General features: G+C 32.5%; 2 protein-coding genes across 2 annotated transcripts; both read right to left on the reverse strand.

The window, feature by feature from the left end:
- Window positions 1-347: 347 nt before the first annotated feature.
- On the reverse strand, window positions 348-4,577 carry LOC105331077 (uncharacterized). Its single transcript, XM_011433113.4, has 6 exons — window positions 4,501-4,577; window positions 3,748-3,811; window positions 3,468-3,605; window positions 2,501-2,623; window positions 1,666-1,783; window positions 348-606 (listed from the first exon to the last, which is right to left on the reverse strand). The coding sequence occupies exons 2-6, from the start codon at window positions 3,803-3,805 to the stop codon at window positions 366-368; spliced, it is 678 nt and encodes a 225-aa protein (XP_011431415.3). The 5' UTR covers window positions 3,806-3,811; window positions 4,501-4,577; the 3' UTR covers window positions 348-365.
- Window positions 4,578-6,107: 1,530 nt separating this feature from the next.
- On the reverse strand, window positions 6,108-12,297 carry LOC136274610 (protein asteroid homolog 1-like). Its single transcript, XM_066081889.1, has 2 exons — window positions 12,128-12,297; window positions 6,108-9,034 (listed from the first exon to the last, which is right to left on the reverse strand). The coding sequence occupies exon 2, from the start codon at window positions 8,954-8,956 to the stop codon at window positions 6,863-6,865; it is 2,094 nt and encodes a 697-aa protein (XP_065937961.1). The 5' UTR covers window positions 8,957-9,034; window positions 12,128-12,297; the 3' UTR covers window positions 6,108-6,862.
- Between the last annotated feature and the right edge of the window lie 4,064 nt (window positions 12,298-16,361).

A 16,361-nucleotide genomic window follows, 5' to 3' on the forward strand; every position in this document is an offset into this window, starting at 1 on the left:
AATTGCCATCATTTAGGATATAGCAACAAAAATTGCGACATGAAGTTTATGCACGTTTTCTGAAGGGTTTATTTTACAGAGGTGCCGAGAGGGAAATTCGCTTTATTTGCGTCGTGGTGAAATTAAAGAGAAAACACATTCTTTGAGTTAAAAGTCTTGTGCCTTTTTCTGAGACTTGAAAACGGCTTAAATTGTATTTTAAGGTCCAATAAAAATCAAGGCCATTAGAAATGAGTACAAATTCAAGTAAATGTACATGATGTTTTCTCGTGTGTCAAAACTTACACATGAAAGACAAATTCCTATTTCGCCTGCATGTAAAAGAGGAAAAATCCCAAACGAGAGTGCTTCTTACAAACATTTTATTACTTAGCACGCAAATGAGAATAATAGCAGTACATCAGTCGCTGGTTCCGGCCTCCCCCTGTTCCCAGTGGATGTTTCCCAGTCGCGGAGTTTTTATTGTTGTGGTCCTCGTCATCAAAATCTACGCTCTCTTCTCTGACGTACATCCCTTTTACCATCTGGCAAGGGGAAGTAAATCTCAGCAGATAAAATGGGTGAGAATTTGGTAAGGCAATTGGTGTGTTGTACTGCCCATCGTCCCTAATAGAGATAAACAATAAAAATCAACATTATAAATAAATTAGCGCCTTTTCTCATTTTTCGCCTACACCCGTGCTTGAACGGAAAGTGCCTGTTACTAAAAATAGACGCCGGTACTTATCGAAACATGATTTTCGAAACCTACATCCCGATTTTATAATAGCGTTTGTAACCAAAGATTTGTCATAAATTCATGAAATCGGCATCGAAAAATTAAAACATAGATCTCTGTGAATAAAGGCAGTAATACATGTACATGTATATCGATTCGTGATACCTTCCTTCAAAATGTACTGAATATAAGCGTAAATAGTGTTATAGAAGAGATCTGTTTACACTGGACGTGCTCATACTCAAAATTAAACAAGATTTTTTTTTAATCCAGCAGATAAGATACATGCACATGGAATCTAAATGCTTTATTCTTATCAGCTTTAAGTGAAAAGAAAAAAATATGTTACTACTTGGTTGAATCGATCCAGCGACCGCAAAATCAAAAAAAGATCTATGCGTTACCACTAGGCCACGCACATAACATAGAAAAGTCATTAATTGAAATACAATTTTCAGTTCAAAAATTCAACGTAAACGTGTACTACGATGTCTTTTTAACCTAATTTTAATCGGATTTTTTTTTGTTTAAAGTGGTTCAAATGCTGAATCATTTAGGTTTTTATTGCATACTACATGTAACTAATTTCCGATACCTCTCTAACAAAACTTGAAGAGTTAAATGATGCCGTGTAAGATAATTAAGACTCTTTTAATATGATTATTATGTTATTTGCATATTTTTTGCATAAATTTTTATTAAATATTGTATAATATTTAAAAATAATGTCTGATGTTTGCAAAAGTGCTATATTGTAGGCGAAATTGAAAAATAAGTGCGCTATACCTCAGCAGTAACCGAGTGCTTGCATGATACATTGATGTCATACTTATGTAGGTTTTATAAACAAAATTATTTAGCAGATATGTGATATATTGTCACATACCTTAGATCATTAAATAACGGTATGATTTTGATGATTTTGGCACCCGTTGGTATATATTTACCTGCAGCAGTAGTTTATCTTGGTGTTTCTTCCGTAGGAACCCGTCGGTAATACTCCTCCGTGCGAGTTCCCATTGCGAGAATCCTCGTCATCCCAATACACAGAGCCAGGTTGAAATCCTTTAAAAATCAACCCAACTTAACTCATTACAACATGATCTTACATGTACAATGTTAAATGTCGGCCAAACATTTCAAACCAACAAATAACGTTGCCTGTGTTTATAGATCAGTACGGCTGTCAGATATATGTACATGTAACTACTAATGTGGAATCATCGATTGTTCGTGGAGGACCAATGTTCATGGCTTTCTTAGATAACCTTTGCCCATGAATTTACGTTCCCACCAACGTATATACAAGCATGTGTTAGATAATAATCATTCAAATTGTCCCGATTAGACTACCAACGAAATTAGGTCCCCAAAAAAACCAGTAAAGTTTTGGCTTCCCACGAACATTAATTGACCCCCACGAATAAAAATGATTCCACGGTATACAGTCATTATAATATATGTAGTAATTTGAAACTATCTGCAGGTCAGCTGCAGAAAAATTTCGGATGGCCGATCTTGAAGCTACAATTTTGAACGTGTTCAAAAGTTGCAATTTACGGCGCACAAAAAATTACGCTAGTTTTGTACTGATTAACCCTATTTTTAGACAAATTCTATTTTTAAATTTTACAGATAATGTATCACTTATATCATTGCAATATTCGTCTTAGACTTTTTGAAAGTATGCATACGGAGAGATTTAGCTGAATAGATTTTAGCCATGAAATAACAAAAATACTTAGTGTATTGAAAGTTTGTATTAGAGTTTACAAACCATACCCACTGGACACGACTCCCCATGCTGTAGTATACAGTAGTTCCCGCCTGGCCACAATCCGCCGTTCATGCCGATGTTTGGATTTTTGGTACAGTAGTAGAACTTCATGTTTCTTCCGAAACTTCCTGTGGTTTATTTTATTACATATTACTAAATTGTTTAGACCACAAGACATAAAAAATATTGAATTTTGTAAATAACATAGCAATCGACGCAAGGAATTGTTTTGATACACAGTGACGTTTCAAATAACACAACTATCATAACTAGTAATCAGTTTAAAAATTTGGGTATAATTCTTCGAAAAAATAAAAGTGTTTCATGTCGAATTTCTCAATAAAACTGAGAATGTAATATGAAAATGTTATGATAAATTCTAATAATTATAACATGATATTGATAGTTCATTAAATGAATTTGAAATTGTAAAATTATTAGAATTTATCATAACATTTTCATTATTCATTATGAATATCGTTGCTGGAAATCGCCAGTTTATGTCTGACACTTCGATGTAGATGCCTATTTTTTATGATAGAACGGTGCGGAAACGTCAAAGTGGAATATTAGGAAGCTCAATGGCCGTGGACATCTCTAGACTGTATTGATCTCCATTAGGAAAAAGAGCTCTATATAAAAATGTAGGAAAATACCCAAATTTTAAAAGAAATCATAATTGAATCTTTTTTACTAGATAATAAATATTAGCTAAAATAACAATTTCTTTATAATTTAGACACATCTGATGGTTAATTAGTTGATCACCCAGCCTCCTTAATTAGGAATAGCGCCTAATGCATTTTGACGATATATTACATGTATCAATCCCTTACAGATACATACAGCAATTAATTTTTGTTTTAATGAACTGATAAACTATCATTAATAGTGAACTCAGTTTACATCTAATAGATAGCGATTAATATTATGATAGAACATATAAATGCAACGACTTTTAAAATCTGGTACCGGCAAAATGGTGTCCGTATGATATACTGTTCCTGTTATGGCTATCTTCGTTATCTTGGTCGGTCCAGCCCTCTAGCCAGTCAGGCGGACAACCAGATCTTGGTTTTACCAATGTGTAAGTTCCAATTGGCCATTCCACTGATAAAAGGAAAGGAGATATTCAAGAGTTTATATATCATTCTCTGACACTGAGCATATATAATTTTGCTATTCAGTTATAGGCAAATTAAACATTAATTTTTCAAAACCATCATAGATCAATCAAATTAAATGCAAATACCTGCAAATGTGACGCCTGCGATCAAGCAGAGGACAAGACAAATTCCACGTTTTTCCATTAGAGACTGCAAAGATGAAAATAATTATCTCAGTGTGTTTATTGCAACCAATTCTCAATTAAGCTAGTATAATCGTAATGTTTCATACATGAATGTACTACAATCTCGATATTAACGCTGAATTCATTCTCAGTAAAATTCTTGCTTTAAACTTTGGCTTATGATATTTTTGGCCATAAACTAACATTCAATAAAAAAAAAATTGAATATTTTAGCTTTGAAATCTTAAGCAGTTTACTATATCTTTATACATAACTCTTGTTTACATGGAGGTACAAATGGCCTAAAAATGGCCACGATCATCCATAAAACAAGCATTCTGAGAGTATTGCATAAGCAATACACGTCCCCTACCGGTTTGTGGAAATTGTGAAAACAATGCACTGTTATGCAGAATATCGAACCCAAACAATAAAAAATTGGAATATAAAAAATTGATTTTCTCGAAAATATGTCAACCAGACGCTACAAAAGTGTAAACTTGATCTGTAGTTTGACATTTTGAATCTGTTCACCAAATTTCATATCATTCCTCAAACGCATGAAGAAAAAAAGTGTGGAAAACTGAAGTGGGACAGACAGACGGACGGACGGACAGATGGACGGACGGACGGACAGACGGACGCAAAGGAAAGCTTTAGTCCCCTCCGGTGAAAACCGGTAGGGGACTAATAATATGAATGAAATCAACTCACCTTGATTTGTACCTGATATCACGAACTAGGTATATTCCGGTGTTGCCATCGTTTTATACACATGCATCGCCGGAAAAAAACAATTTGGAAGGGGACACTTCGATAAATCTGTTACATTTTCTGCTGTCATTTCTATACCTTAATTAATAGTTGCTGAAGTATGTAATTCCAGCTTTGGCGTATGAAAATATGGAGTTAAAATAATGTTAACAGCTTTAAGGATGCATGTTGCGTTCTAGATTATTAAACTGAAATGTATGAAGAGTTGTTTAGTATCAATGCATGTATGAAATATGCACGCATCGCATGTAACCCATAACAACCAATCCCTCCAACGGAACTCAATAATCCCAGTAAAAAATGTTAGCTCTTATCAGCGGAATGTTGGGGAATCCGTAATGCAAAACAAAAAAAACTTGACATAAACAAATACATTTTTAAATGATAAAAAATGAGTTTCATATTATTTATAGAATAATGAGAAATTTCATTTTAATTATTATAACTAATTAAAACTGAACCCCATGTATGGCGAAATTTTAGACTTTTAATATAATTATGTTATAGTACGAATTACGCCCTTTTAAAGACATTATTGTCATTCGTATATCTAAATTTCTCGTACAATGTTCGTAAGACAAATTGACTCGAAAGAAAAGAATGTAAGGAAATTGTCTTGTACATATGACATATATCTTGACTATTCGAAAACTATTTCTTAAATACGACTGAGTCTATGTGGCTTGTACGACTAGTATCTTGAAGTTACGACCGAGTCTTAATACATTATAATATGATCCCCTATATTCAACAAATTCTCTCATATATACGACTTCTTCTGATTTATGTCGTTTGACTCGTAATTACAACATGTATCCTCGTTCTTGCGACTTGGTATCTTGTAAGAACGACTTGTTGGCTCGGATGTTTGACTTGCTTGAACCTCGGTATTACAGATTTAATATCTTGTATGTATGACTTTGTATCTCATGTGTATAAACAACATGAATATGTATACTCTGTCAAAAGCCATTTATGCAGCACATTTTGTTCAATAACTTAAAACTCATTAACACCCAAACTTTTAAAAGATGGTTATTCAAAGAGAAAAAGAAGAACGTTTAGAGAAGAAATCAGTATTTTTCAGATAAATCGGACAGAAACATTGGTAAAAAAAAAAACTAGAGAAATTAGTCTCTCCTCATCTCCGCCCCGGCCGGGGCTTGAACTCACGACCTCTGAAACCAACTATACTAGAAATGAGCAGCCGGGTTGGAGGTGGAGCTCCAATATAGTGAATTTTTCTGCCTAAAATACATTCCCTACTGTGGGAATGCATATCTCAGTTTGAGAGTTTGAGAGTTATTGCAATGTTTGCGCTTATTATATGTATATGTTAATGCGATATGTATCCTTACGATCCTCTCAAATTGTTGTTCAAATGCTGTTTAAATGCATTCAACCTGTCACTCAAACGATCCTGTATTGCGCGGCTGGAACGCTAGGTTCCGTTTGTCATAGAAAACAATAATAATACTTGTATTTGCTATATATATATTTTTATTTATTTCACATGTCTAGTTTAGATCCATTCAGATATGAATAATATACATATGTGCATACTACAAGTTTATTATCCAATCTGTAGTGACATTGACAGATTGTACATGCAAAGAACAAAAAGCAGGATAAATTGTCGGTTATATAAAAATGAATAATAAAAATTGCGGCAACGAAATAAAATTCTTACTATAAGTAACTGTTGTAATATTCAGATAGATTTTACAGCAAATAAACAACATAATCCTTAATTTTCGTTTAACACTTTTTCTGATTGTATGGAATAAGGATCATGACAGATGATGAATAATTAATTCAGTCCATTCAACCCGAAAAGCAAACCCGAATCATCATGATCACTGATGCGTTTTCTGGGTTTGTTCAATTAAAGTACTGTTAAGCATAAAATTGTGACATTGATATATCTCAAGTGTACTATGTTCTACAGCATCTATCGTAGGAGAGGCTTTTCTTTCAATTTTTTTCAATTTATTCTGGTCGACTATGTGATTATCGAAAATATGTGTAAATAAGCTTAACTTTAGCATAACATGTCAGGAACGTATTTTATGAATATCTGTACCTTCTTTTAGAGAATAACCAATCAACCCATGTACATGTAATAACATGACAATATGTAGACTCAACAAATGAATATGATCAAAATATAATGAGACGTCAGTGAATATATTCCAGTTGTTATAATACTTTTCTTCATGTCATACATGTATATTATTCGTATGTGCACCAGCAATGTATATTTTACGATAAATAATAATATAACTCCCCTTCAGATAAGCTCCTAGTCTTCGTCACTTTCTCTCATATAAAGAACGCTAAATCTGTTTCCGGTACTCTGGGAACTTGTTTGAACACGCTGTGTTCTTTTGTGTTTTTTCTTTTTTTCTGTATGATCCGTACACTCTTCAAAATATCTGGATGCGGCAGCTATTCCCTTTGAGTCAAGAGCATTAATCACAGCATCAAAAAGGCATTGATGTATTTGTGCAAGACTTGATTCCATTAAAAGAACTTTATGTATAAATAAGTCAGCAGATTCTTGTTTCTTAAGCTCTAAATAAACATTGTACAGAAATGTCCCTGAAAATAGATGATGTATGCATGGGTTTGGAAACGGGCACATCAAAAGAGAGTTTAGGTGCATAGTACCCATAAGACAAGTCTGGAATTGTGCAAATCCATGGATTACACTAGAGTCAACCGGGTGTTCTGTGGTATGGTGAATTTTGGCACTATATTGATTGAGTTTGAAAAAGACCTCTTTTAGAGACTCACCGGTCATGTCCAGAACTGTAACTTCTATCAAATTTTTTTCACATCCAGTAGTACCATGATGAAAAAGAACCCATTTCAATTTCAACATTATCAAACAGACCAGTATGCTGTGCAAATGGAAAATAGTTACATGTGGTTTGGCTCTCTTAATCCAAAATAAAACTATTCCCAGAACTAGTTCTAGGTCCTTAGTCATATAATCGATGCTAAAAGACGGCATATCGATTATCCGACGAAGAATATTTTCTTTTTCAGATGACGAAAGGTTTGGAATTACTGAAAGATATGGGAGTTCGCCATATCCTGTCAAAGTTCTAAGAGCATAAACAGTTTCACTCAAAAGTGTATGCCCTTTTCGATCATACTCCTCGACATCTGAAATCATGTCTGCTGTCAATCCTTTGTCTTCTATATCTTCTGAAAGCAATATTCCGTACATATATTCTCTAAGTTTTGCACTACACCGATAGGAGGATGTTGAATTTGGATCTTCCACCTGAGAGATCAAAAATTTTCTACGCAATGTTATTATGTCTAAGGAACTTGGCGGAAGAATGCCTTGTCTATGGTAACAAACATACCATTCCGGAATCATCGAACCATTTTGCCCTCGTATTGATTTTTCAATTGCACTGCTATTTTGCTTAAAGTGTGGAAACAGAGTAGAATCTGATGCATTAAAAGTAAATGCCGTCTTAGTTCTTTTAAGAGCAGATAGGATAGTTTCTAGATGTTGTGAAGTTAACGCTCTTGATGTGATTGCTGAAATTCCGTCCTCATATGTTTTCAACCCTCGTAACCACAGAATAACTTTGAGGGTCCTTTTGTCAGTTATTGGAATACTAAACGGTGTATAGCCTTCATACCTCCAGATTGAAGAATAAAATGGTTTAAATATTTGTGTGTCAACATAGTCATTTCCTAGGAGGGCAGCAATCAAGTGGAGGACTTTTCTACCTAAAGATGGAAAGAAATGTACAAAATTGTTCACATGATATCTTCGAGCAGAAAGAAAGTTTTCCAAACTATCATTCTCCATTCTGGTTTCCTGCTCCGTGAAACTTACACTTTCAAAAGGTATAAATCCAGCTGTTAAAGGAAAGATATAAAAATCACTATCATCAGACAAAACCGGACAGTTCAACTTATTTGCAAGTTTTGCGATTTCTATGTCAGCCTCAAAGTCACAAACTGCAAACGGAATCATAATTTCTTTCAAAACTGCTCGAAAAGTGTCAAACGCCAAGATAGGCATAACTTTACAGTCTCCCTTATGTCCTTTTGCCAGTTGCATAGCCATCTCGAGCCTCTGTTTCATCCTTTTATGACTTGTCTGGAATTTCATGTCATTTGGATCATTTCCTCCATCAAACACAATGTAAGGCTGAATGTTGCAACAGTGGAGAAGGTTAAAGAATTTAATTATTTTATATGCGTACTGGTCATAATCTCCACCGTGAAGAAAATCCAATTGATTACTATAAAAGATGAAGTGGTACAAACTATTTCCATCTATGACTACCTCTGTGTCATGCAGTCGAATTTCTTTCATAAGCTGTGGATTACTTTTCATGAACGTTGTCAATCCTTTAATTCCCATGTTTCACCGTCGTAAAGTAAACTAATATTAGGTTGTAACAACTGTAGATTTCTGATAAAAATGTCTCAATCGGGGGTTCTGAAAAAGAAATGGAAAAATACAGAATGTACATCATTAACATAATCAACGAGTACTTTTTTGGAAAGCAAAACAAGGAATGCAGTAAAAACTTCGACTGTTTCACATAAAAAAATAATCATATGCATATAATTATATTATAATGGTTATCATTGTCTTCAGAAGAGCATTCAAAACATAGAAACAAATATTGTCCAAAGAAGGATCAACTTCCTTGACAACGGGCTTTCATTGCAAATGGCCATCAGTGCATGTACTGCACTTATTCAGAATTGCTGTCTGTAAAAACCTTACATCATAAATAAACGAAAACTATTTTTTAATAATGAAGGTTTGAATCTAATTATCTGATTTTTCAAATGTATAAATCAATTTACAAGTTTCATTATTCAGAACCCAGCTATGTGTTCCCAAAACAATTTTAAACTTTGACTTGTATGATTTTCTTTTATTTAAATAGAAAGTTGGAGGTTTTCCAATAAACACTTTTCATGATCAAAGCCAAGAAAAAGATGTTAAGAAATTTTATTTTTATCTTAGATTGTGCTTCTTAAATTTGTTTACATATATTTTGTCCTTCTTTTCAAGCATTAGATAGATAGATAGATAGATAGATAGATAGATAGATAGATAGATAGATAGATAGATAGATAGATAGATAGATAGATAGATAGATAGATAGATAGATAGATAGATAGATAGATGCATTTTACAATTCATTAAATTAGGCTTTGCAAATTGAACATTCCTGTCGGGAATGCCATGATAAGCATGTTTTGTTATTGCTTGTTACGCGGGAGTTTATACTATCATATTATGACATTTCCGGTAAATTTCAAATGTTTGAACTTAAAAAAGAATATATGGTACACTTGATGATAATTTTGGTTTTTAAATAACAACCTCAAATTGATTTCGCAAAATCTAATCATAGGACGGTAAAACTTTTTTTTCAAAAAAGAAGAAAAAAGATATTCTACGAAGAAATCGTATAAAAGATTCAAAACTAAAACGGATTTGATACAAGATTCCTCAAACTTTGGATTGAATTCGGAATTAGTACGGGCCAACTAAATACAACACCAATCAACTTCATTTTCAATTACAGATATTAATAAAAGACGTGGCGTTTGCCAGATTTTGTAAAGTGTCAACCGTTTTGTTAATCCAAATGAGTGAGATCTTTTCAGTAATATGTTTGCTATCAATTTCATTTTAACACTGAGCTGCAACCCAGAACGACGGTTTGTGCAGTAATGACGCGGGGTATTCTTTTATCAAGACACTGCCTTGACAGAGACATATATAATTCATGTAAATGCTTGTATATTCATACCCTGTGTTATTTCTCAAAAATCAAACTGCATAAATTATCAATGCACTTTGAAAGGATTTATTCAACTAATGTTATGGCATACACTGTATTGGTTTAGAGACGTCGTCAGGAATCAAATTAAAAGTTCTTCATATTAATTCATCATAAACTTTCATCATGTTTCGTTATTTCGACACCTTCTACGGAATACATTCACAAAAAAACAAAACTTTAATTAATCTATTAAGTTTTATTTTAAGAAATTATTTTGACATAAACGAAAATGATTCTATAGATATAGTGGAAAAGTTCAACTTACGTATTTGGATGAAAAATTAAAAATTCCCCTTTATTTTCCTCCTAACTATCAGCGTTCTTGACAACGGAATTTCATTTTTTTTTTCATTATCACGCTTACATGCACTGCATTTGTTAAGATGCATCGTCGTCAAGAAACAAAAGTTCTTCATATTGATTCATCTTAAACTGTGTTCATCTACCATTGGTGTAGCTCTCTCTCTATTCAATACATTCACAAAATAATATAAATATATGTAAGCTAGTTGTAAAGGGCGAAGTGTGGGCCAATGTAATTCAACATAAATAAATATGTTTAAATGCATTCATCAAACTGAATTCATGATGATTATTTGCGCAATCATGACGCAGTTGATTCTTTTTTTGATGGACGACAAGGTCTTGTTTATCGATTAGTGCTATTCAATCGCTATATTTACTACGCACGAATTTGAAATCTATACAAGTGAAATACATCGTCTATGCATCTTTGTTAAGATACAAAATTGTACATTGGTTTCCTTAGATTCTTTTAATTTTCACATATTCATTGATAATGAAATTCATTTTAATTTTTTTATTAGAAAATAAATGCAATATGTATGTTTAAACAATAGTTGTTATTTTTGTTTTTTCAAACGATTTTTCAGACAGTTGCATTTTCAGACTGTAATCATATACTAGTTTCTGAAATAAAGGTGTTAGGACCCTTAAATTTTTGAACTGCTCCACTTTTAAATTATTGTGAAATGGCTGGGGCCATAACTACCTTTTTCAAGGTCTTCCTGTGAAACAAATAATGATTATTCGAGCAAAAAGATTAACGCAATAGCATTCGGACTGAACTCCGGGGGTAATGGGTAACCAAAACATATTTTAGATTCCTATTTAAACGCGAGGAATTAATATCTGCGTAAAAATGCGAGAAGCACATCTCACAAATTTTAAACACTCGCTTTAATTTTTGAACATATATTGTAAAAAACAGGAAACTGAGATAAAAATTGGAATTCGCGATTTTATATATTGTCGCGATTAGAAGGTAAACGCCTGAATCGCGGAATTAAGTACTTGCGTAAAATTAGGAATCTACAGTACATACACATTTATGGTTGAGTGACTCAAGATTTTTTAATTGTAGAAACAGAGAAAAAAAATATTTTGCTTTGGAGTCCTGAAAGTTTTACGTATACAACAGTGGTACATGTAAATACACTGCAATAACAGGTACCTTATCAACATAAAGATAAACTATAATCTTCACAACGTCAAGGCTTTGTGATTTCGAAACTCCATACAAACCTTGACATTGTGAAGATTATAAACAATATATTCCTGATATTGTTATCGAGAAAAGTAATTTTAAGAAGGAAACAGTTATAATAACTTTTATTTATCTATCTGTTTTTATCTAAAGAAACTAATTTGAAAAATTCTAAAGATTTTCTACAGAATGATCTATGAATAAAACTTATACTTACAATCTCACATGAAAAAAATAATCTCCGTCTAAATAACCATGAACGTACCAAACAACGAGTTTTATAAACTATGTTAATGATTACATGAACTGCATTTGTTTAGATTCGTCGTCAAGAAACAAAAGTTCTTTATATTGATTCATCTTAAACTGTGTACATCTACCACAAGTTTTTCCCTTTTTATAATACATGCACAATATTTAAAATGAAAGTAGACTAATTTTAAAAGCGAACTGATGGCCAGTATTTTTTTTAGTTTCAAATGATTTAAATTTAGGAACCTTTTTTATATACAATTCAAATTAAATCAATTTGTTGAAAGGCATTCATCAAACTGAATTCATGTTGATTATTTGCGCAGACATGACGCAGTTGATTCCTTTGAAAAATATCAAAAGGTCTGGTTTATCGATTAAAGGCAATTCAATTGCTAGTTTAATAAAGGAAGGAGAATTTTGAAGAAAAAAAGTTTACAAAGTTTATGTATCTATGAGAAGATACCAATTGTGTATTGATTTCCAATTTTCTTCCAACCGTGGTACATGTACACTCCGTTTAAAATTCATGTTGATTTGAATTAAGAACGCCTTATATATATATGTGTGTTCGAAAAATCTATTTTAAAGAAGCAATTTAATTGTTTAAGTATTTTGTCCTTTCAGACGTTATTTTAAGACACGTATTTACAGAATCCGTTCATGTACTATTTTTTTTAATACATGTATAAGAAAGTTAACCTAAAATTTCTTAAATGCTTCACTTATGAGTTATTGTGAAATAACTAGGACAAAAAATACCCTTTTCATGGTTTTCTTCGATAGGTGATTATTGGAGCATATACAGTGAGACAATATCACTGAAAAAGACATCTGTGGATAAGGGGTGACCATGGAATCCATAAAAATGCCATATATCACAATAATGTCAGGTATTTCTGTGTGATTCATTCATGTACAAGATTTATTTAAAAGAACTTAACAAGTAAATGAGTAGTTGTGGCGTTCTTAGTAATTCAAACTAATAAAACTGCCCTACAGTACACGTAAAGAAGAGTCAAATGCTTGGATATATCTTTGCACATGTATTTTCAAGCGACACGGTCTAAAAAGTAAATAGTGTGGATCTTAGAAAAAACGCAGATTTCAAAGAAAAATGACAGTGTAATTTGAAAACTTGAATTCGAAATTTGATATGAGAATTTAGAATAGTTACAGGAAATCGGGAAGGCTAAAAATAAATACAGAAAGTATGTTCAGACTATGAATCCATGGTAGACGAATATTCACAGGATGAATCTCTGTCATTCAGTTAACTGAAATGTGACTGATCGGTAACTGAAAGGTGACTGAATGGCATAGCTGTGCCATTCAGTCACCTTTCCAGACCATTCCGTTAAGATTCAGTTGACTGAATGGCAGAGATTCATCCTGTGATTGAATCCATTTGATGTAATGTCATGCCAAATTCCCAACGCCAAGGTTACTTTCACTTAGCCGTTTGTCGTCGGCAAATTTTATTTACATTAAATAACACAGAAAACGGATTGAGAGAGAGAGAGAGAGAGAGAGTGCCTTGCAACAGTCTTTTTTCTCTACACCAAATATAGGTTTTAATTCAAGTTGTACGGCTACTTAAAGGGTTATGGTCACGATTTTGTTCAAATTCTATTTTCTGTTTTTATTATTTACAATGCTTAAGGAATGCATTTCTAATGAACAAATGAAATTTGAGAGTCAGTCGTAGGGTTATAAGCAAGATACATGACTCACAAATCTATGTCATGTAAACAAGGCTCGTGCCCTGTTTTTTTAGTACATATATTCAATATACTAGTAAAAAATCGTTTTAAACCTGCTTTGTCTATGTTGTAATTCATTTCCAGCATAAATTAACAGTTCCTTACGTTTAACACATTCATTTTAGGTCTTAAACTGGAATTTTTACATTTCAACATTCAAAATGTAAACAAAAGCTTTGATCACATAGCAAGGATCGCAAGCTTTGTAACTCGCTTATAACCCAACGAATAACACTAAAATTTAAGATGCCTATTAAAAATGCCTTAATAAAGCATTGTAAACATTAAAATCGAAAAATTAATTTCTGACCAAAATCGTGACCATGTCCCTTTAAAAGAAGGTTTGAGTTTTAAGGTGTAACACATTACATTGCAAAATTTGAATTTACAACCGTTCTGAGGTTATAACCGTCGCATATTCAGGGCATGGGGATTTTCAAAAGCAGAAAAAATAAAGAAATGATGTAGAACAAGTTGAAACATGTACGTATAAGTAACCGCCTCCTAATCACAATTACGCACAGAAAATTAATAAAGACCATGCACTGATGTTTTGTTGTTTGTTTTTGTTTTTTTCGATACACCAAATTATGACATGTACATGGAATATCTATAATTACATTGAAAGACGACAATCTTAATAGTTGCATAACACATTAATATATGTAACACACATATATATAGTATATTCTTTCATTCGTTAATAATTTTAGATTAACAGCTGATATGTATTTACATTTAAATCAAATTCCATGAATACATAAAAGCGCATGGAACCCAGACAAAATATGTAAAGTTGAGTTAACGAGTTACACAATTTACATGAATCTTACTTTAAAATAGTGTTCCTGTTACCTTTTAGAAACTTTCTCTTCTAATGTGATATTTCCTTTTGACTATATTGTACGACCTACGATATCGTAATATGTATATGTATACTAGTTTTAGTAAAATGCTATTCTTTTCTAGTTTCCATACATTAAGACTACTTTTTTTCAAATCTGATTGCTTATTTCCTATACTTAGTTAGTTATTCTTCCATGAAATATTTTATATTCATTTTACAAGTTGAAATCTCCATCGCATTATGAAGAGTTCTTTTATCTATTTTTTTGATTTTTTTTTTGGGGGGGGGGGGTTGGGGGTTGGGGGGGGGTTTGGTGGGGGCATTGCTCTCTCTCTCTCTCTCTCTCTCTCTCTCTCTCTCTCTCTTTATCTGACAGACAGAACTACGATTTAATAGTCTGTGTACAGATGACATATAGAGCTTTCATGCTATTCATATGGAATAATGACAACCGATGAAAGTACTTCTTCCATTCGACGTGTACAGTCATTTCTAAGTTATTCAATCGTGATTATTTATCTTTATTAGTTAGAACATAAACAAGTTCAAACGTTTCCATCAAATATCAATTATTTGATCTTATACAATATTAACTTGACTTTTTTAATTTTTGTGATCGCCTTCGGCCGATCACTATTGTGTCCATATGAGGCATCCGGCAAATGCTTCCACGTGTGCACACATTCCGCTTGCATAAGTAGTTCTTATAAAAACTTGAGGTTTGCTTTAGTATTTAAATAACATTTTACTCAGTTTTATTTCAATTCATTTACCTTAAGAGATGCAAACATACATAAAATACAGTTCGACCTGTTAATTCAAGAATGCACATTTTGTCTCACGCGTAAGAATTTCGATTGAAATATTCATTCAGTAATGCAGATGACCTCGATGAACTGACCTCAATCATAAGAAGATGCTCCATGAACTGACCTCGATCTATTGATGTTGCATAATAGTAGCTAGGAAGACGGCTTGATTTATAAACAAGGTTACGTTATAATGCTACCTCAATAGCAAGTTATGATGGCATTCAATGTTTTTCAGTCGCATTAAATTATTTAATACAACTCTTTCTTTGCATACGTGTTAATTTTGAAGAGCCCTATTCAGTATTCTGAAGATACATTAAAATTTAATACTTACGTTAAAAATATAAATCTATACAAGGAGTTTACGAACGGTTTTCCCCAAATTTATTTCAAAATTAAATTTGTTGACGGTTTATAATGATGAAATTATGGTGTACAGATTCAAAATATTCTATATTTTGTAAAAATACACATCTTCGCTAGCCAAGGGTTTTCGGTCCACTTTGCTGATGAAAAATACAGTACTTTAAATAATTATTTTACACCAAACTGATCATGTTGATTGCTTCTAGCTATCAATATATCATTATTGCCGATCATTCCTTTAAAAGGAATACTTGGTTTTTCTTTTCTATTGCCACTTAATTTCAAAGAATGTCAACATGGACAACACTGCGCAATAACAGTTAAAAAACAACAAACAATTAAAGAAATCCATTTGGTTATATTTTAAGTCATGTTTTAAATCTGACCGAATATTAATCCATACTAAGTATG

This window comes from Magallana gigas, chromosome 4, assembly GCF_963853765.1.
Source record: "Magallana gigas chromosome 4, xbMagGiga1.1, whole genome shotgun sequence".
NCBI classification, from domain to species: domain Eukaryota; kingdom Metazoa; phylum Mollusca; class Bivalvia; order Ostreida; family Ostreidae; genus Magallana; species Magallana gigas.